At 39.9% G+C, this 21,452-nt stretch overlaps 1 protein-coding gene across 5 annotated transcripts in view; it reads left to right on the top strand.

Moving 5' to 3' along the window:
• Ccdc73 (coiled-coil domain containing 73) overlaps positions 1-21,452 on the top strand; it is a 141,818-nt gene that overhangs the window by 34,157 nt on the left and 86,209 nt on the right. For 2 of the 5 annotated variants that reach the window (XM_063284942.1, XM_006234667.5), the window contains exons 4-6: positions 15,414-15,485; positions 17,721-17,756; positions 20,124-20,198. In XM_063284942.1, coding sequence (XP_063141012.1) covers positions 15,414-15,485; positions 17,721-17,756; positions 20,124-20,198 — 183 coding nt within the window. Of the gene's footprint in view, positions 1-15,413; positions 15,486-16,318; positions 16,389-17,720; positions 17,757-20,123; positions 20,199-21,452 lie in introns of those variants that run through there. The other 3 variants (XM_063284943.1, XM_063284945.1, XM_063284944.1) reach the window with 2 other exon arrangements.

Raw genomic sequence — 21,452 nt, forward strand, 5'->3', positions numbered from 1 at the left:
GATTTTAGTGGGATTGCTTCAAGTTTCTCTCCATTTAGTTTAATGTTAGCAACTGGTTTGCTGTATATGGCTTTTACTATGTTTCGGTATGGGCCTTGAATTCCTATTCTTTCCAGGACTTTTATCATGAAGGGGTGTTGAATTTTGTCAAATGCTTTCTCAGCATCTAATGAAATGATCATGTGGTTCTGTTCTTTCAGTTTGTTTATATAATGGATCACGTTGATGGTTTTCCGTATATTAAACCATCCCTGCATGCCTGGGATGAAGCCTACTTGATCATGGTGGATGATTGTTTTGATGTGCTCTTGAATTCGGTTTGCCAGAATTTTATTGAGTATTTTTGCGTCGATATTCATAAGGGAAATTGGTCTGAAGTTCTCTTTCTTTGTTGTGTCTTTGTGTGGTTTAGGTATAAGAGTAATTGTGGCTTCGTAGAAGGAATTCGGTAGGGCTCCATCTGTTTCAATTTTGTGGAATAGTTTGGATAATATTGGTATGAGGTCTTCTATGAAGGTTTGATAGAATTCTGCACTAAACCCGTCTGGACCTGGGCTCTTTTTGGTTGGGAGACCTTTAATGACTGCTTCTATTTCCTTAGGAGTTATGGGGTTGTTTAACTGGTTTATCTGTTCCTGATTTAACTTCGATACCTGGTATCTGTCTAGGAAATTGTCCATTTCCTGAAGATTTTCAAATTTTGTTGAATATAGGTTTTTATAGTAAGATCTGATGATTTTTTGAATTTCCTCCGAATCTGTAGTTATGTCTCCCTTTTCATTTCTGATTTTGTTAATTTGGACACACTCTCTGTGTCCTCTCGTTAGTCTGGCTAAGGGTTTATTTATCTTGTTGATTTTCTCAAAGAACCAACTTTTGGTTCTGTTGATTCTTTCTATGGTCCTTTTTGTTTCTACTTGGTTGATTTCAGCTCTGAGTTTGATTATTTCCTGCCTTCTACTCCTCCTGGGTGTATTTGCTTCTTTTTGTTCTAGAGCTTTTAGGTGTGCTGTCAAGCTGCTGACATATGCTCTTTCCTGTTTCTTTCTGCAGGCACTCAGCGCTATGAGTTTTCCTCTTAGCACAGCTTTCATTGTGTCCCATAAGTTTGAGTATGTTGTATCTTCATTTTCATTAAATTCTAAAAAGTTTTTAATTTCTTTCTTTATTTCTTCCTTGACCAGGTTATCATTGAGTAGAGCATTGTTCAATTTCCACGTATATGTGGGCATTCTTCCCTTATTGTTATTGAAGACCAGTTTTAGGCCGTGGTGGTCCGATAGCACGCATGGGATTATTTCTATCTTTCTGTACCTGTTGAGGCCCGTTTTTTGACCAATTATATGGTCAATTTTGGAGAAAGTACCATGAGGAGCTGAGAAGAAGGTATATCCTTTTGCTTTAGGATAGAATGTTCTATAAATATCCGTTAAGTCCATTTGGTTCATGACTTCTCTTAGTCTGTCTACATCACTGTTTAATTTCTGTTTCCATGATCTGTCCATTGATGAGAGTGGGGTGTTGAAATCTCCCACTATTATTGTGTGAGGTGCAATGTGTGTTTTGAGCTTTAGTAAGGTTTCTTTTACGTATGTAGGTGCCCTTGTATTTGGGGCATAGATATTTAGGATTGAGAGTTCATCTTGGTTGATTTTTCCTTTGATGACTATGAAGTGTCCTTCCTTATCTTTTTTGATGACTTTTAGTTGGAAATTGATTTTATTTGATATTAGAATGGCTACTCCAGCTTGCTTCTTCTGACCATTTGCTTGGAAAGTTGTTTTCCAGCCTTTCACTCTGAGGTAGTGTCTGTCTTTGTCTCTGAGGTGTGTTTCCTGTAGGCAGCAGAATGCAGGGTCCTCGTTGCGTATCCAGTTTGTTAATCTATGTCTTTTTATTGGGGAGTTGAGGCCATTGATATTGAGAGATATTAAGGAATAGTGATTATTGCTTCCCGTTATATTCATATTTGATGTGAGGTTATGTTTGTGTGTTTTCATTCTCTTTGTTTTGTTGCCAAGACGATTAGTTTCTTGCTTCTTCTAGGGTATAGCTTGCCTCCTTATGTTGGGCTTTACCATTAATTATCCTTTGTAGTGCTGGATTTGTAGAAAGATATTGTGTAAATTTGGTTTTGTCATGGAATATCTTGGTTTCTCCATCAATGTTAATTGAGAGTTTTGCTGGATACAGTAATCTGGGCTGGCATTTGTGTTCTCTTAGGGTCTGTATAACATCAGTCCAGGATCTTCTGGCCTTCATAGTTTCTGGCGAGAAGTCTGGTGTGATTCTGATAGGTCTGCCTTTATATGTTACTTGACCTTTTTCCCTTACTGCTTTTAATATTCTTTCTTTATTTTGTGCGTTTGGTGTTTTGACAATTATGTGACGGGAGGTGTTTCTTTTCTGGTCCAATCTATTTGGAGTTCTGTAGGCTTCCTGTATGTCTATGGGTATCTCTTTTTTTAGGTTAGGGAAGTTTTCTTCTATGATTTTGTTGAAGATATTTACTGGTCCTTTGAGCTGGGAGTCTTCACTCTCTTCTATACCTATTATCCTTAGGTTTGATCTTCTCATTGAGTCCTGGATTTCCTGTATGTTTTGGACCAGTAGCTTTTTCCGCTTTACATTATCTTTGACAGTTGAGTCAATGATTTCTATGGAATCTTCTGCTCCCGAGATTCTCTCTTCCATCTCTTGTATTCTGTTGGTGAAGCTTGTATCTACAGCTCCTTGTCTCTTCTTTTGGTTTTCTATATCCAGGGTTGTTTCCATGTGTTCTTTCTTGATTGCTTCTATTTCCATTTTTAATTCCTTCAACTGTTTGATTGTGTTTTCCTGGAATTCTTTCAGGGATTTTTGCGATTCCTCTCTGTAGGCTTTTACTTGTTTATTAATGTTTTCCTGTGCTTCCCTAAGTGTGTTCAGGTCTTTCCTGAAGTCCTCCAGCATCATGATCAAATATGATTTTGAAACTAGATCTTGCTTTTCTGGTGTGTTTGGATATTCCATGTTTGTTTTGGTGGGAGAATTGGGCTCCGATGATGGCATGTAGTCTTGGTTTCTGTTGCTTGGGTTCCTGCGCTTGCCTCTCGCCATCAGATTATCTCTAGTGTTACTTTGTTCTGCTATTTCTGACAGTGGCTAGACTGTCCTATAAGCCTGTGTGTCAGGAGTGCTGTAGACCTGTTTTCCTCTCTTTCAGTCAGTTATGGGGACAGAGTGTTCTGCTTTCAGGCGTGTAGTTTTTCCTCTCTACAGGTCTTCAGCTGTTCCTGTGGGCCTGTGTCTTGAGTTCACCAGGCAGCTTTCTTGCAGCAGAAAATTTGGTCTTACCTGTGGTCCCGAGGGTCAGGTTCGCTCGTGGGGTGCTGCCCAGGGGCTCTCTGCAGCGGCAGCAACCAGGAAGACCTGTGCCGCCCCTTCCGGGAGCTTCAGTGCACCAGGGTTCCAGATGGTCTTTGGCTTTTTCCTCTGGCGTCCGAGATGTGTGTGCAGGGAGCAGTCTCTTCTGGTTTCCCAGGCTTGTCTGCCTCTCTGAAGGTTTAGCTCTCCCTCCTACGGGATTTGGGTGCAGAGAACTGTTTATCCGGTCTGTTTCCTTCAGGGTCCGGCGGTGTCTCTTGCAGGGGTCCTGCCGCTCCTGGGCCCTCCCCCACGGGAGCCCAGAGGCCTTATACAGTTTCCTCTTGGGCCGGGGATGTGGGCAGGGGTGAGCAGTGTTGGTGGTCTCTTCCGCTCTGCAGCCTCAGGAGTTCCCACCTGACCAGGCGGTTGGGTCTCTCTCTCACCGGGTCTGGGAGCAGAGAGCTGCTGCGGGCCGGGATCCGCGGGTGTGGGACTTCCGGTAAACACAGAACGTGCCCGGTTCTAGAGAAATTCTGCTTCCATGTGTCCCAAGCTCACCAGGCAGCTTTCTTGCAGCAGAAAATTTGGTCTTACCTGTGGTCCCGAGGCTCAAGTTCGCTCGTGGGGTGCTGCCCAGGGGCTCTCTGCAGCGGCAGCAACCAGGAAGACCGAAGTGTTGTTTTATAAACCCAAGTAAGCAAGTATCTGAGTTTATGCATTGGTCCAAAACAAACAGTGATGCAGTTTTATTATTTTTTTAAAAAATGTTCTTATTAAAAACTATTAGGAACAAGTTTTCTGACAAAAACAAAATGATTTTGAGACTGATGTTCTCAGAACCTCTACGTTTCGAATGTTCTGTTCTGTTCTTTTCAAGTGATTTCAGTCCTTAGTACTCCTTCAGCTTGACCTGAAGGAGACCATTATTATGTAGAATGTAATAAATCAAACCTATACCGTTTTATGAAGTTGTGGTATCAGGTATTATTGATTTGGAGATGGATGTTTATATATGATATAACGTTTTATGTTATAATATATATTATATTCAGTATATACTGTGTATGCGTGTGTGTATGTGTTTCCTGTCTTTTTGATCACTGGTTTATTAGATAGGACAGTATCTATAAAAGAGAATTTAAACTTGAGTCTCACATTTGACATGCCAACATTGAAAAATGCCAAGGAAAAAGATCATTATTGGACTGTAGATTACTCATAACTTAGTTCTCATAAAAAGAGAACCCAATTTAAACCATGTGACTAGAAGCCATCTCCAAGTCACGATTTCAGTCTATTGCTGAACTCATCCCACAGGTGGCCAAGAATTCAGAAAACAATATTGAGGTTAATGACACTGGAGATGTCATTTAAGAAATAATATGCATTTTCTCATTGAAGGTTCTGGATTGTTAACAAGGAAGAGATAAAATACTCAGGCATGCATAAAGAATTAAAAACCTCATAAAGTATTGCAGTTGGTGACTCTGATGACTAGATTAGGAATCCACATGCTTTTCATGTACAGAACTATGGTAAACATTTCAGACTTTGTGGGCCAGTCAGTCTTCCATCACAGCTATTTAACAGCCATGGGTAGTACTTAGATGGGTAAGTATGTTATTCCTTTTTTGACTTTTCTTTTAAACTATTTAAAATTCGAAAAGAATTCTTAGCTTACTGATTTTACAAAACAGGTAGCTGGTCAAAGCTGGCCTGCAGGTCTTAGTTTGTTGGTTCATCCATCTATCCTTCCTTCCCCTCCCTTTTCCTTCTTTTTCTCCCTCCCTCCCCCACTTCCTTCCTTCCTTCCTTCCTTCCTTCCTTCCTTCCTTCCTTCCTTCCTCCCTTCCTTCCTTCCTTCTTCTGCCCCCTCTTTCTTTCTGTCCATCTGTCTCCCTCCACCCCCAGGATCTCACTTTGAAGACCAGGGTGGCCTGGAATTCACAGAAATTCACCTACCTCTTCTTCCTGAATGCTAGGATTAAAGGCAAGCACTACTATGCCAGATAGGTTCTTATTTCTTGATTCTTGATCTATCTCTCTGTAGGCCCAGGAGTAAAGACTATCTGTACTATATATTTTCCTTCCTGATCCATTTCTCTTGATTGGGAGTTGTTTTATTTCTAGAAAACAGCCTGTTTCTAAAGTTTTCTTAGACTGGAAGAGCTTGAAGGGGCTCGAGACCCCATATGTACAACAATGCCAAGCAACCAGAGCTTCCAGGGACTAAGCCACTACCTAAAGACTATACGTGGACTGACCCTGGACTCTGACCTCATAGGTAGCAATGAATAGCCTAGTAAGAGCACCAGTGGAAGGGGAAGCCCTGGGTCCTGCTAAGACTGAACCCCCAGTGAACTAGATTGTTGGGGGGAGGGCAACAAGGGGGGGAGGATGGGGAGGGGAACACCCGTAAAAAAGGGGAGGGGGGATGATTGCCCGGAAACCGGGAAAGGGAATAACACTCGAAATGTATATAAGAAATACTCAAGTTAATAAAAAAATAAAGTTTTCTTAGCATTTTCTACTCTTAAATATCTTGGTAGTATGGCAGTCTAGGTATTGGAGAGTGAAAACTGATATCTGTTCATTTAGGCGTTCCAAATATATGCCTTGGAGTTTAGCCATTGCTCTAAAAGCCAAAGCAACTGATTTTTCTTTTTTTTTCTTTTTCTTTTTCTTTTTTTTTCCTGAGCTGGGGACTAAACCCAAGGCCTTGTGCTTGCTAGGCAAGCGCTCTACCACTGAGCTAAATCCCCAACCCGCAACTGATTTTTCTAACATGGCTTCTAGGTATTTCATTTTCTTTTGAGTAATTTCAAGTAGATATCTTTGAATTTTAAAACATGTAGAAGGAATGTACTAACATTCAGTGTTGATATGATTTTGAGACACATTGTATTAATCCCTTGAAGTACTTTACTAGGTTTTTCTGAAGCAAAGAAATGGCTCAAAGCAGGGGAGAACAGACAGTTTTGTAGGACAACCTCTAAGACATTTGGTGAAAGCCCATAAAGTGCTGTGGAGCCTCATAGTCTTAGCAGTGTGGGGGCAGTGGGAGAGCATGAATAACAGAAATGCTATTTGCTGTCTTTCTTTAAGACTGCAGATGATGGGGACATCAAGGTTCTGAATAAGTGACAAGGCTTTACAAGGTTTTCTAATAAAAATGCTGACAAAGCAAATGCTGTGTCACTAGAGAGCTATTTAGGAATATTCCAGAAATTCCTTTTACTCTCAGATCTGTAGCTCCATGGCAAGAAGTTCAGTTAGTCCTGGGAAGAAGTAGGCAGTGATGAGAACACAGAACCCTTTATAAGGTTAGTTTTAGGAAGCCCATTTACAGGAACTGAGGTTTGGATTCACAAGAATGACAGTTTAATTAGGAGGGTTCTGCTGACACAAAAATAATCACCAGGGACAGCCTCAGCAGTCTTAGTAAAACTTCTATTAGTGGTACAGTTGAGTATGGTTTCTAGTCAGTCTTTGTTCTCATGTGCAGTTTCGTTTAACTTTTTGAGAAATTCCATTAAGGTCCTCTGGTGCCACCAAGTGTTAGTCCTGAAAGTGTCCTGAAAGACTGAAATATCCTTTACAATCACGCTTCCTTCATAGTGTGAAGCCAATTGTGGGTGTTCAACATAGCCGTTAACAATCTCTCAGGGGATTTGGCTTTGGGGTATTACAGAGCTGAGGACTGTGCATATGAAGATCAGCCGGGGCCTTTGCTTCGGCCTTTCTGACATTGGTTTAGTGCATATGTGTCCTTAGAAGGCATTGGAACATTGGCATGGTTGACTGTACAACCTGGATTCCTGCTGAAGTTCTAAACGTTGTTTCTTCAGTATTCTGAAGTCATAGGTGTTTCCAGAAGCACACCTGATGGTAATGTTACCTCACTTTTGGTAACTGGCAAGCTTTGCTGAGTAAGATGAGTTCTGTCATCTTGGTTAGTTCAGTGAAGACTGTTGTAGCATGCCTGATATTTTTCTATTTCAATTTGAAAACTTATCTGTCAACAAATAAAATTAAACCTAGATTTAACTTAGGGAGAGTGCCTAACCAATCAACTTGTATCTTAGTAAGTTTGTAGCTTAGAGACTAGACTGTTAGAATGTCTCCTCCTTTGAATTATAAGGACTAAGTCTTTTCTATATGAGCAATAGTTTATTATAAATAGCTTTCAAAGAGATATATTGTATATAAAAGTTGCTAATTATCAAAATATTCTTGAACTCTGCCCAGTCTCACATTAGTATGTTTGATTTTTTTCTCTCTTTTTGAGACAGGGTCTCATTGTAGTCCTGGTTGGCCTGGAACTTGATGTATCCACTAGCCTGGCTTTGAACTCACAGAGATCTGCTTGCTTCAACCTCCCAGTGCTAGGATTAAAAGTATACACCATTACACTCAGCTGGTCATTTTTCATTTAAAACTATATTACATTTAAGTCCTTAAATATACATAAAGAAGTACCAATATGTGTATATGTATGAATATAACGTGAATATATATAAAAGTAGAATGAATAGTATATCTGTGTGTATGTATATATGTATGTATATATGGTTGCATGTGTTGTGAAAAGCTGCCTCCAGGCATGATGTGTCTGTTTCAGTCTTGAAATCAGAACAGTTGTGGTAACTGCATGATGTCCTCATAAGACTTGGCCCACCAGTGGGAGAGCACACGCCTGCTGCTAATATGATGATGAGAAGCCAGTCCTGGCTTACTGTAAGGAAGTGGGTAGGGGTAAGGAAAAGAAAGTACAAAATAGATTTATGTTAAATAGCTCCATGTGGGTTCCAAAAGCTTGGAATCTATGAAAAGAGTTTAACAATGAAGAACTGGAAAGTGAGGTAAAAAGGAAAGCAAGAACAAGGAAAGAGGCATGGGGGAAATGGTGTGCAATGCCCAGGTTCCAAGATGCTTAAGAGTGTGTTTTTCTGGTAGTTAAGAAGGTGGAACTTTGGTGCTAGCTAGCATGGATGTGTGTGGGTGTTTGTGGCCATGCTAAGATCCATAAATTGTATGAGGTAAAGAGGTTCTGGTGGGTTAGCTTGGTATATAAATTGGGTCTGGAGATAAGAAAAAGAAAAAAAAAACAGAAAAAAAGGACAAGATCTGGGTCAAGATGAAGTATTTAGCTAAAAATAACAAGAAACCAAATTCACTGCTTTTAAACCCCTGGAATGCTTTTAAGCTTGAGAAACAGTTCACTACAGGGGTCAAAACAACAGCGTTAGTTAGCAGCAGCAGCAGCAACAAAATAAAAGAGCAGTGCAGGTAAAAAAGATTAGGGTACCATAGACCCAGTTTGCCTTATGTATGAAGGTCTCATGTACTGCTCTCTTTGAGTAGGTTACAGGTTGAGAAAAACACCTTAAATGTGTGCACACACCTGAAGGAGCAAGGATGGGAATCAGTGTGCACATCATGCAGGGCACAGCTGGGAGTTCTTGGGAGTTTTATGGTTGGATAAATTGCAGTTGAAACTCAACCAGGTGACTGAGAAAGTATTACAAGAGTGTGTGCCTTTAAATAGGAAACTATCATCCAGGAGTTTAAATGCAGAAGGCACTCTGTATGTTTAAATAGGAAACTATCATCCAGGGAGTTTAAATGCAGAAGGCACTCTGTATGTTTGGGAAAGATTACTCAGAAGACAAGATTTTGTTGGCCAGGATCCTGAGGCCTCCACAAACAATAGAGACTGTTGCAACTGCTGGTGGCTTTGTGCCATAACTATATGGTAAAATTGCTTCTGAACACGTTATACTCTATGGTTGCAGAACATGGAGAGATAAAGCTGAGTAGGGAAGGGAGTCTCCTTCCCTACTTTTGGAATGTTAGAAGGCACCATGCAGATGCTGGAGAGAATTGTTTTAACAGTCAGTCCTGTGTGCTACCCTATCAACATGCCAGGCGACATGTGCCTGCCTGCTGGCACAGTAGGGGCACAACTATTATGGATGCAGACAAATGCATTTTTATTATATTTAAGGTCTGCTTCAGAGGAAGGAGCACACACTCAGTATGGCATGCCAGGGTGAAAATGTGTCTGGGAAGGACATAGGCTTCAGCAGGGAAGCTATTACTAAAGTGTTAATGAATATGATGAATATCATTAGCTTGCTTTCCAGACATTTTTGTTTATGCCCATAGATTACTACTGCAGTTGGCCTTTGTCAGGGAAGCTTCTTTTCTGCACTGGGCAGTGATTACCTTAGATAGTCAAACTACTGAGAACAAAAGATTGTGGCTTTCTCACAGACACCCAAATTTTTGCCTTAAATAGAGCTTTAAAATAATAATACACAACTATTACTCTTTCCAAGATTCAGGGAAAATTGTGAAAGAGGAGACAGAAAGACTATAAGAGCCAGAGGAAAGTGCTGAAGTTGGGGAACTCTGTCCTCCAGGCATGATGTGGCCATTGCCATCTTGAAACCAGAGCAGCCATGTGTGATTCCTCGTAGGACTAATCACAGGACTGCACCTACTAATGTTCCCTTGTGAAAGCTGGGGGACTACAGGACAGTAGACCAGTAGAGCACGAGACGCCTCCTCTTTCTGAGGGTGTATCCGTACCATTAGCAGTTGCTGGGAGTGGAGAGACTCCTTTTCAGTGGCATTCCATCTGTAAGTTACTTCCATTCCTACAAGTAACCCCAGTTAAAGTCATTGGTTCACTAAACTAGACTTGAGTGGAATTGGTTTTTACTTTGTTTTTGCTATGTTATCAATGCTCTTTCTGGAATGAGTAGATGTTTGTTTATGTTTCCCCAGGGGAAAAAAAAAATCTCTTCTCAGCAAATGGATGGGCCAGGTGTGGTGGTGCACGCCTGTAGTCTTAGTCGCTTGGGAGGCTGGGGCAGGATTGTGCTTGAGAGTTCAAGGTCAGCATCCTGGGTGTCAGGCTACCCGGTGAAAGAATTGGCATTGAGAGACTAAGATCCTGCCTCCTTTAAAGAAAGAAAGAAAAAAAAGGAAATGGATGTAGTATGGGTAGTCTTCATAAGGGAGACTATCATATTTTTAATGTGGGGATCTAAAGGTAAGTCACAAATTGGAACAAAGTAAATTTTTGAGATCTTAGGGATATCTCACTGTATAAGGGTGTTATTGACTCTGAGGGAGAGAATTGTTTGAATACTTAGAACAAATTCTATCTGTAAGTTTGAGGATAAGATGTTTTTTCCCAAGGGGCAATTTCTTATTTTAAAATTTAAATATTTTAATTTTGGGAAATTCATACCCAAGTACTACATTTACATAGCTTCCATCAATTCCTCTCTTCTCTAACTTTTCCCATGTCCCTCCATCCCTTCTCAAATTTATGACTTCTTCTTTATTATTGTTACTTAGTTCAGTTAGTGTTGCTCATATATAAAAGTGTTTAATGCTGACCTCCTGGGATGGACTAATCTATCAGAGAAATTATCCCTGAAAAAAACTGATTCTTCATCCCTCAACAGCTATTGTGAAATTTCCTCCATCCACATTGGTATGTCACCCGGTGTGGTTATCATGCAGTCTTGTTTAGGCAACTAGACTATTGGTATTTCATGGGTATAGCTTTGCTGTCACATCTAGAAGACAGTATCCCACAGCAAGTGTTCTTAACCATTGCACCATCTCTGTAGCCCCTTGACTTTGATTAAAATATTTCTATTTTTTAATTTTTTATTTTTTCCTTGGATATTTCTTTATCTATATTTCAAATTTTGTTATTCCCTTTCCGGTTTCCCCTCTGGAAACCTCCATCCCATTCCCCCACCCCCTGCCTCCATGAGGGTGCCCCCCCACCCACCAACCCACTACTTTCATCCTACTCCCTCCCTTCCTCCCTGTCCTGGCATTCCCCTACCCTAGGGCATCTAGTCTTCACAGGACCAAGGGCCTCTCTTCCCATTGATGACCGACAAAGCAATCCTTTGCTACATATACTACTGGAGCCAGGGGTTGCTCCATGTGTACTCTTTGGTTGGTATAGTCCCTGGGAACTTTGGAGTGTCTGGTTGGTTGATAATGTTGTTCTTTCTATGGTATTGCCAACCCCCTCAGCTACCTGAGTCCTTTCTCTAACTCCTCCTTTGGGGATCCTATTCTCAGTCCAATGGTTGGCTGTGAGCATCTGCCTCTATATTTGTCAGGCTCTGGTGGAGCCTCTCAGGAGACAGCTATATCAGGTTCTTATCAGCATTTACTTCTTGGCATCCCCAACAGTATCTGGATTTGGTGACTGTATGTGGGATGGATCCCCCAGGTAGGGCAGTCTCTGAATGGCCTTTCTTTCAGTCTCTGATCCATACTTTGTCTCTGTATTTCCTCCTGTGAGTATTTTGATCCTCATTCTAAGAAGGACTGAAATATCCACACTTTGGTCTTTCTTCTTCCTGAGTTTCATGTGGTCTATAAATTGTATCTTGGATATTCTGAGCTTTTGGGCTAATATTCACTTATCAGTGAATGCATACCATGTGTGTTCTTTTGTGACTGGGTTACCTCACTCAGGATGATGGTATTTTCTAGTTCATCCATTTGCCTATGAATTTCATGAAGTCATTGTTTTTGATAGCTGCATAGTACTCCATTGTGTAGATGTACTACATTTTCTGTATCCATTCCTCTGTTGAAGAACATTTGGGTTCATTCCAGCTTCTGGCTATTATAAATAAGGCTGCTATGAACATAGTAGAGCATGTGCCCTTATTATAGGTTGGATCATCTTTTGGGTATATGCCCAGGACTGGTATAACTGGGTCCTCAGGTAGTACTATGTCCAATTTTCTGAGGAACTGCCAGACTGATTTCCAGAGTGGTTGTACCAGCTTGCAATCCCACCAACAATGGAGGAGTGTTCCTCTTTCTCCACATCCTCACCAGCATCTGCTATCACTTGAGTTTTTGATCTTAGCCATCCTGACTGGTGTGAGGTGAAATCTCAGGGTTGTTTTGATTTGCATTTTCCTGATGACTAAGGATGTTGAACATTTCTTTAGGTACTTCTTGGCCATTCGATAGTCCTCAGCTGAGAATTCTTCGTTTAGCTTTGTACCCCCATTTTAATAGGGTTAGTTGATTCTCTGGAGTCTAACTTCTTGAGTTCTTTGTATATATTGGATTTTAGCCCTCTATCAGCTGTAGGATTGATAAAGATCCTTTCCCAATCTGTTGGTTGCTATTTTGTCCTATTGACAGTGTCTTTTGCCTTACAGAAGCTTTGCAATTTGAAGAGGTCCCATTTGTCTATTGTTGAACTTAAAACATAAGCCATTGGTGTTTTGTTCAGGAAATTTTCCCCTGTGCCTATGTGTTCAAGGCTCTTCCCCACTTTCTTTTCTATTCGTTTCAGTGTATCTGGTTTATGTGGAGGTCCTTGAGCCACTTGGACTTGAGCTTTGTACTAGGAGATAAGAATGGATCAGTTTGCTTTCTTCTACATGCTGACCTCCAGTTGAACCAGCACCATTTTTTCCCACTGGATAGTTTTAGTTCCTTTGTCAAAGATCAAATGACCATAGGTGGGTGGGTTCATTTCTGGGTCTTCAATTCTAGTCCACTGATCTACTTGCCTGTCTCTGTACCAGTACCGTGCAGTTTTTTATTATGATTGCTCTATAATACTGTTTGAGGTCAGGGATGGTGGTTCCCCCAGAAGTTCTTTTATTGTTGAGAATAGTTTTAGTTATTCTGAGTTTTTTTGTTATTCCAAATGAATTTTCAAATTGCTTTTTCTAACTCTATGAAGAATTGAGTTGGAATTTTGATGGGGATTGCATTGAATCTGTAGACTGCTTTTGGCAAAATGGCCATTTTTACAATATTAACCCTGCCAATCCATGAGCCTGGGAGATCTTTCCATCTTCTGAGAGCTTCTTTAATTTCTTTCTTCAGAGACTTGAAGTTCTTGTCACACTAATCTTTCTTTCTTTCTTTTTTTTTTTTTTTTACTTTATTTATATGAACACCCCATAGCTGTTTTCAGACGCACCAGAAGAGGGCATCAGATCCCATTACAGATGTCTGTGAGCCACCATGTGGTTGCTGGGATTTGAACTCAGGACCTCTGGAAGAGCAGTCGGTGCTCTTAACCACTGAGCCATCTCTCCAGCCCCACACTAATCTTTCACTTGCTTGATTATAGTCATACCAAGGTATTTTATATTATTTGGGACTATTGTAAAGGGTGTCATTTCTCTAATTTCTTTCTCAGCCTGTTTATCCTTTGAGTAGAGGAAGGCTGCTGATTTGTTTGAGTTAATTTTATGTCCAGCCACTTTGCCGAAGTTGTTTATCAGCTGTAGTTCTCTGGTGGAATTTTTGGTGCCACTCATGTATACTATCATATCATCTGCAAATAGTAATATTTTGATTTCTTCCTTTCCAATTTGTATTCCATTGACATCCTTTTGATGCTCTGGTGAGGACTTTGAGTACTGTATTGAATAGGTGGGGAGAGAGTGGGCAGCCTTGTCTAGTCTAATTTTAGTGGTATTGTTTCAAGTTTCTCTCCATTTAATTTGATGTTGGCTATTGGCTTGCTGTATTGCTTTTACTATGTTTAGGTATGGGCCTTGAATTCCTGAATGAGTGAATTATATATTCTTTATTATATATACGATGTTCTCCTTCATGTAAGTCTGCATCCACAAGAGGGCACCAGATTTCATTATAGATTGTTGTGAGCTGCCATGTGGTTGCTGGGAATTGAACTCAGGGCACCTGGAAGAACAATCAGTGCTTTTAACCTCTGAGCCCAAAGTATTTACATTTTAATTCAATTAAAGTTAAATATTAAGCCTAAAGGACCAGACATACAGTTTCACCCGAAAAAAGGGAGAGGTGAAAAATAGGGCCATATATGTGAAAATGCCTGGGACTGGGGAGACGCCTCAGTGGGTACAGTGCTTGCTGTGCATGAATGAGGATGAGTTTGAATTCTCAGATGAGACAGTGTGTGCCTGCAGTTCCAGTGCTCCTGCATGAAAGTGGGAGGTATAGACTGGACAGTGCAGGTGCAGACTACCCCTTCATGGCCAGTTAGCCTGGAGTACAAGGCAGTGCACAAGAAACAATCTCAAATAAGGTGGACCAACACCTGAGTTGTCTTCTGACCCCGGCCCCAACACGCAGAAAGAGAGAGAGAGTGAGACAGCGAGAGTGAGATAGAGACAGGGCGAGATGGAGGGGGGGAGGGATGGAGGAAGGAAGGAGGAGGAGGAGAAAGACAAAAGTGAAATTCTTTCCTGTGCCTTGGTTTTACAAAAAATAGTTTGGTGAACTTGAAGAAGTAAATGTCATTGGCTATATATACTTAGATAAAAAAGTTCACTTCTACGGAAATCCCAGCCCCAAGACAATAATTCTTCTTGTGTATGATGGTTGCTAATGGTAATAACTTTAGTTAGAATTTCTCTTTCTCTCCCTCCCTCCCCCTTCTTGTTTTCCTTCCTTTTTTTTTTGTTTTGAGACAGTGTCTCATGTAGTTCAGAATATCCTGGAACCTTCTATGTAATCGTGATGGACCTTGAATTCCTAATCTTTCCCTCCCAAGTGCTGTAATGGATGTGACTTATCATGGCTGGCTTGGCATTGAAGAAAACTTTGGAGTCAGCTATATCTAGAGTCTAAAAAGTTTTAAAGCAGTGTGTCTTTATTATAAGAAGCAAGTGAAAGCAATTCTATGGCCAAAAGATAATTAAATTGATTGAAGTCATAGTTCAAGAGAATATGTAGAAATAAATGTGCTTTATGATATTTTAATATTTATCTTGTGTCATTGTATAAGTGTCTTCATGTGTATGCCTATCATGTGCATGCCAGATGCCCACTGAGGTCAGAAGAGGGCATATGATTCTTCGGAGTTGGGATTACAGATGGTTTTAGCTGCCACATGGTGCTGACCCAGGGTCCTCCACAAAAGCACCAACGTCCTTACCCTCTGAGACGTCTGCCTAGGCTCCTGTGCTTAACTTTTACTTTAATCATAGACCAAATTGGGATTTGTTTCAACTTCTCATAATTTTCTTTTTATGTTCTCATAATTTTTCAAATAGGAGACTCTTCAGAATCAAAAGGAGGCATTAATAAAGCAACACAAAGAAGCAATGGGAGTTTTTAAAAATCAGGTAATTTTCATGCTGATAGACTAATTCTGCAGTAATTTTGTATTTTTCCTTCTGCAGTAAGTATTTTGACAAACTATTATCTGAGCACACAGAAACAAAAATGATAATATTATTGATAGCAGGAAATAAAACTACTTTTACTTCTCACTCATGATAGTATGGAGAAATTTGGAAAAAAATGTTTTCTGGTGATGTATCTTTTCTAAATAATTCAGATACATGCTCATTCACCCTCATCCTTTTGTGACAGTATGCTATTGTCTTACCTTTCCCGTGTTTCCCATGCTGCCTCTTTACCAAAGTCAGTTGTTTGAACCATGCATGGTTTATGGATCAACTCACCAGTAATTAAATATATTAAGAGAAAGATGTGAAGCCAGGCATGGAGGCACATTCCTTTAATCCTGGAGGTAGAAGCAGATGGATCTCTGTGAGTTCAAGGCCAACCTGGTCTATATTGTGAGGTCCAGGCCAGGTAGGGATACACAGAGAGGCTGTGTCTGAAAAACAAACAAATAAACAACAGCAAAACAAAACACCCCCCCCCCAATCCCTAAAAAAACGAAAGAAGATGTAGGGAGGGAGGCTATCCTTATGTGCTATCTGCTGAAGCCTCCATGAATAGCAACCACCAGTAACTGAAAATAAAACTAAAATATTTTAAAGAAATGAAATTATAACCTCATTAAATTGAAGTGCATTATCTTTGACTTTCTCAGATTTATCTGTACTCCTTAGGAAGGTACCCCAAGATACAGGATAGCCTCTGGAAGTTGTTCCTTATATTCCTGTCCTCAGTATTTATCTCTTTTTAATCTTTATTTTCATACAAGTGTGTGTGTGTGGAGAAAAAGAAACACATGAAGAAATAAACCTGTGTATCAACATCACTAGTTGGTTGAGGTTAGTGATAATTTACATCTTGGGATGAACTGGTTTAAACAAGAAATCTTTCTTCATTTAATTTGCAGTAAGTCTAACTTGAGTTATGAGTTTTAACTGAGGAGTGAGAAAGCAGAAACCCCAGTGTAACAGTGTTCTCTAGACCACAGACTCCTGCGTCTTTGCCCTCACCAGAGACTGGGCCCATGAGAACATCCTGACAACTGAGGGTGCAGGAGACGCCTGCAGATCCTCATGCTTGCTTATTTCCAGGGCTAGAGCCTGATCGCAGGGCCTTGCACATGGCTAGAAAGCTCTTTATCACTGCGCTGCATTTGTAGCCCTGTGTTTATTTTAAGTAAAGAATTCTTGAATGTAAATGAAGAGTGCGGAAAAAGAGAGACGTCACAAAGAAAAAGTATTGCTAAAGTCATTAATGCTGATTAGAATATTTTATTTTTTCCTTTGAAATATTCACTTTTATCTTGCTTTTTTAAAATAACATTTTTTTGGGGCTGGACCTAATCCCCCCCCCCAATACATTTGTAGCAAATGTGTAGCTTGGTCTTCTTCCCTAACAAGTGGAGCAGGGGCTGTCTCAGTCTCCATTCCCTACCATTAGATCCCCGGCTCCTACCTGGACGGCCTGGTTGGGCCTCAGTGGGAGAGGAAGTGCCTAGTCCTGCTGGAGCTAGATGTCCCAGAGTGGGTGGTGCCCAAGGGGGGCTCCCCTGCTCTGAGGAGAAGGGAAGGGACAATGAAGGATGGAACTGGGAGGAGAGGAGGAAGATGAGGGCTGTGAACAGGATGTGAAGTGAATAAAAAGAAATAAATTATTAAAACATAACATTTAAAAAATAAAGGTAATTATTTCACTATGATAAGTATTTAAGCAAACAGGATATAATTACTGCTCATGCAAATACAAATGTTACGATTTCATAAAATTACACCTTTAGAAAATGTTACGGGGTTGGGGATTTAGCTCAGTGGTAGAGCGCTTGCCTAGCAAGCGCAAGGCCCTGGGTTCGGTCCCCAGCTCCGAAAAAACAAAAAAGAAAATGTTACATGCTGCTGCTTAAAAGTATATAGTAAAACCATTAGATATTTAAGATTTTTGGAGGGTTAAACCAAACTTCAAAGAAATGATTGGTGTTTAAGTGATTTAGTTATCTACGTGCTATAGTGATTGTCTTTCCTTCTCTTTCATATATTTATATTTTCTGAATGTGAGAACATGCTTAAACTGTATGTACTTAATATAGAAGTATAAATACTTAGATACTCATACTGATTGATAGAAATCACTGTTAAAAATTTGCTTACCTGTTTTTGATTTTAAAAACTGACCAGCTGCAAATGAAGATTTATGCCTTGGAAGAAGAAAAGGTAGCTATTATTTTTCAAAATAACTTAAAACATAGTTAAATGAATTTATCATCATTGTTTACTATAATAAAAGTGAATGTTAGTAATAAAATAGTGGAAATATTGGTTGATTAAAATCTTACAAGCAGAAAGACCTGAGTTAATTTTGTGAGTTGATGTTTGTGATTTTATGATTGAGGCTATTCAGGCCTAACAGGTGGGAGGATTTTACGTGGGAAAATTAGGGCTAGAACTCAGGCTTCTTGAGCATCCAAACTGACATTACTCCCTTCTACCTGTTTCTATGAGCCATGGGCTAGTGCAGTGGTTCTCAACCTGTGGGTCATGGCCCATTGGGGATTGCATAGCAGATATCCTGCTATGTGATTCATAACAGTAGCAAAATTACAGTTTTTTTTAAGATTTGTTTATTTATTTTATGAGTACACTGTAGCTGTCTTCAGATACACCAGAAGAGGGCTTCAGATCTCATTACAGATGGTTGTGAGCCACTATGTGGTTGCTGGGAATTGAACTCAGGACCTCTGGAAGAGCAGACAGTGCTCTTAACCACTGAGCCATCTCTCCAGCCAAAATTACAGTTTTGAAGTAGAAATGAAATAATTTCATCATCGAGAGAACTGTATCAAAGGGTTGTAGCATTAGGAAGGCTGAGAACCACTGCTCTACTGCCTTTTCAGTGTGGGCACCTGCTTTAAATGTAAAATTATTGAGATGATTTGCATCTGGTTGCTAGCCAACTGGGAGAGGAGACATGACTTTGAACAAATCAAGAACTACCTGACACTGAATATATTCTCATGGTAACATAGTTGATATGTTTCTTATTATGGCAATGGACATAGAATTTACAATATTAACTTATAGACATACTCTAAAGCAAGAGACTTTTAAAGGGAATTCTCCCTTATCTTTATATTCATGATGTAAATATGCCTATACTTTATTATTTAGAAAATATTTTACCCTTTGTATCCACAGTTTTGTTTACATGGATCAACTTGCCACTAATTGAAAATATTAGTTAAGAAAAATAGCCTCTATACTGGATACATAGATTGTATTCATGATGTCATTCCATAACTAGTACTTTACAACAGCTATTTGTATAGAATTTATTTTGTATTAAGTATTATAAGTATCACAGAAAAACACACATGGTATGCACTCATTGATATGTGGCTATTAGCCCAAATGCTTGCATTACCCTAGATGCACAGAACACATGAAACTCAAGAAGGATGACCAAAATGTGTATGCTTCTTCACTCCTTTAAAAGGGGAACAAGAATACCCTTGGCAGGGAATAGGAAGGCAAAGTTTAGAACAGAGGCAGAAGGAACACCCATTCAGAGCCTGCCCCACATGTGGTCCATACATATACAGCCACCAAACTAGATAAGATGGATGAAGCAAAGAAGTGCAGGCTGACAGGAACCGGATGTAGATCTCTCCTGAGAGACACACCCAGAATACAGTAAATACATAGGTGAATGCCAGCAGCAAAGCACTGAACTGAGAACGGGACCCCCTTGAAGGAATCAGAGAAAGGACTGGAAGACCTTGAAGGGGCTTGAGACCCCATATGAACAACAATGCCAAGCAACCAGAGCTTCCAGGGACTAAGCTACTACCCAAAGACTATACATGGACTGACCCTGGGCTCCAACCTCATAGGTAGCAATGAATAGCCTAGTAAGAGCACCAGTGGAAGGGGAAGCCCTTGGTCCTGCCAAGACTGAACCCCCAGTGAACGTGATTGTTGGGGGGAGGGCGGCAATGGGGGGAGGATGGGGAGGGGAGCACCAATATAGAAGGGGAGGGGGAGGGGCTAGGGGGATGTTGGCCCGGAAACCGGGAAGGGGAATAATAATCGAAATGTAAATAAGAAATACTCAAGTTAATAAAGATAAAAAAGTATTATAAGTAATCTGGAAATAATTTGAAGTGCATAAGAGAATGTATGTAGCTTATGTGCAAACACTATGCCATTTTGTATATACAGGATAAGCATCCTGGGGGGTTGTTATTTATAGAGGGCCTTTTAGACTCTTTTTTTTTTTGGAAATTCTGAGAGGTGCTTGCATAGTCTATGTAAGAACTTAATAATTATATAATATGTATAGAGTCTCTTAGAAGTGTTCTCATAAATTGAGTTGTCAAGTTAAAATATTTTATGATAATAATATAAAGGTTATCACAATACTGTGATGTTTAAAAGCTGTTGGAAATATAATTTTTTATGCAGACATAGGTTTAAAATCTGTGAAGTGTTAGGTTTAAAGTATAGGTTTTGTCTCCTCTTGAGTTCTTCTATTTTCTTCTTTTATATTTACTAAAAAGTTTTGAAGTGTGATTTTTCTTAAAGGGAAAATACAAACTTGCTACAGAAATCAAAGAAAAAGAAATAGAAGGATTGAAGGAAACATTAAAAACACTACAGGTAAAGTTACTGTTTAAAAATCAGTCTTCTATTTTAGCATTATGTCAATGAAATACCATTCAATATGGCTAGCAAAGCTAATGATATTTATATAACATTAAATTACAGAAGACTTGGGGTTGGGGATTTAGCTCAATGGTAGAGCGCTTGCCTAGGAAGCGCAAGGCCCTGGGTTCGGTCCCCAGCTCCGAAAAAAAGAACCAAAAAAAAAATTACATAAGACTTTTGCATAGGTATCATAATTTGAAATTTGAATTTTGTTTTATATATACTGTATTTTAAATAGCATATACATATGTTAAATAGAATACAGCTATACATACTTCATACTTGTTAGTCACTGTTTATTGCTGTGAAGACACCAGGACCAAGGTGGCTCCTATAAGGAAGCATGTAGTTGGAGGCTTGCCTATAGTGTTAGAAGTTAGTTCATTATAATCGTGGTCATATATAACCAACACCTTCCAATAAATCTCCTTTCCTATTGCTAGTTGTGCGTCTGTTTAGTGTCCCACAGAGTTTACCATCAACATAAGTTTTGAACTGACTCTCAGAGCCTGGTGAGCCAGGTGGAAATAGTGGCTATCCACCTGGACATCATTCCCTCCCTCCTAAAACCTGTCGATTGTCAACAGATTAACAGTATATGGGTGGCCCTGGAGTTCTTCTCTGTCCCATAACTGATTGTTAGGAGAGCCTGGGGATCTAGTGCCAGTGTGCACAGCTGATGAGTTGATAGTTGCTTTAGCGGTGTCCTGCTTGCAAGATGGGATCTCACAGCTTCTCTCCCGATCCTCCAGCTCTTATTTTCTGCCTCATTTTCTGAAAAGTTCTCTGTACCTTAAGGGGCTTTCTGTGGGTATAAACATAGATGTTTAGGGAGTGGCTTGATGTTAGTTCAGCTACACAAGTTCTGCATATTTCATTCAAATAAACCTCTCATCTGTGCCAAGAGCTTCAACTAGTTTTTCTTTGCTGTCTATCTGTCTGTCTGTCCATTGTCTCACTATGTAGACCAGGCTGGCCTCAAACTCACAGAGATCTGCCTCCTTCTCCGTCCAGAGAACTGAAATTAACAGCATGCACCACCATGCCTGCCTTGATTTGGGTTTTTAATTTGTCCCTTTGTTTAATTATTGCCATGAATAAGTTTATATTTTTATGGCTTTGGGAATTTAAGTATGTCACCTGTACTATGTCACTATCAAGACGAAACATGTCCCTAGACCTAGGACATAGGTCTAGGGCATAGGA

Source organism: Rattus norvegicus, chromosome 3 (genome assembly GCF_036323735.1).
Source record: "Rattus norvegicus strain BN/NHsdMcwi chromosome 3, GRCr8, whole genome shotgun sequence".
NCBI lineage: Eukaryota > Metazoa > Chordata > Mammalia > Rodentia > Muridae > Rattus > Rattus norvegicus.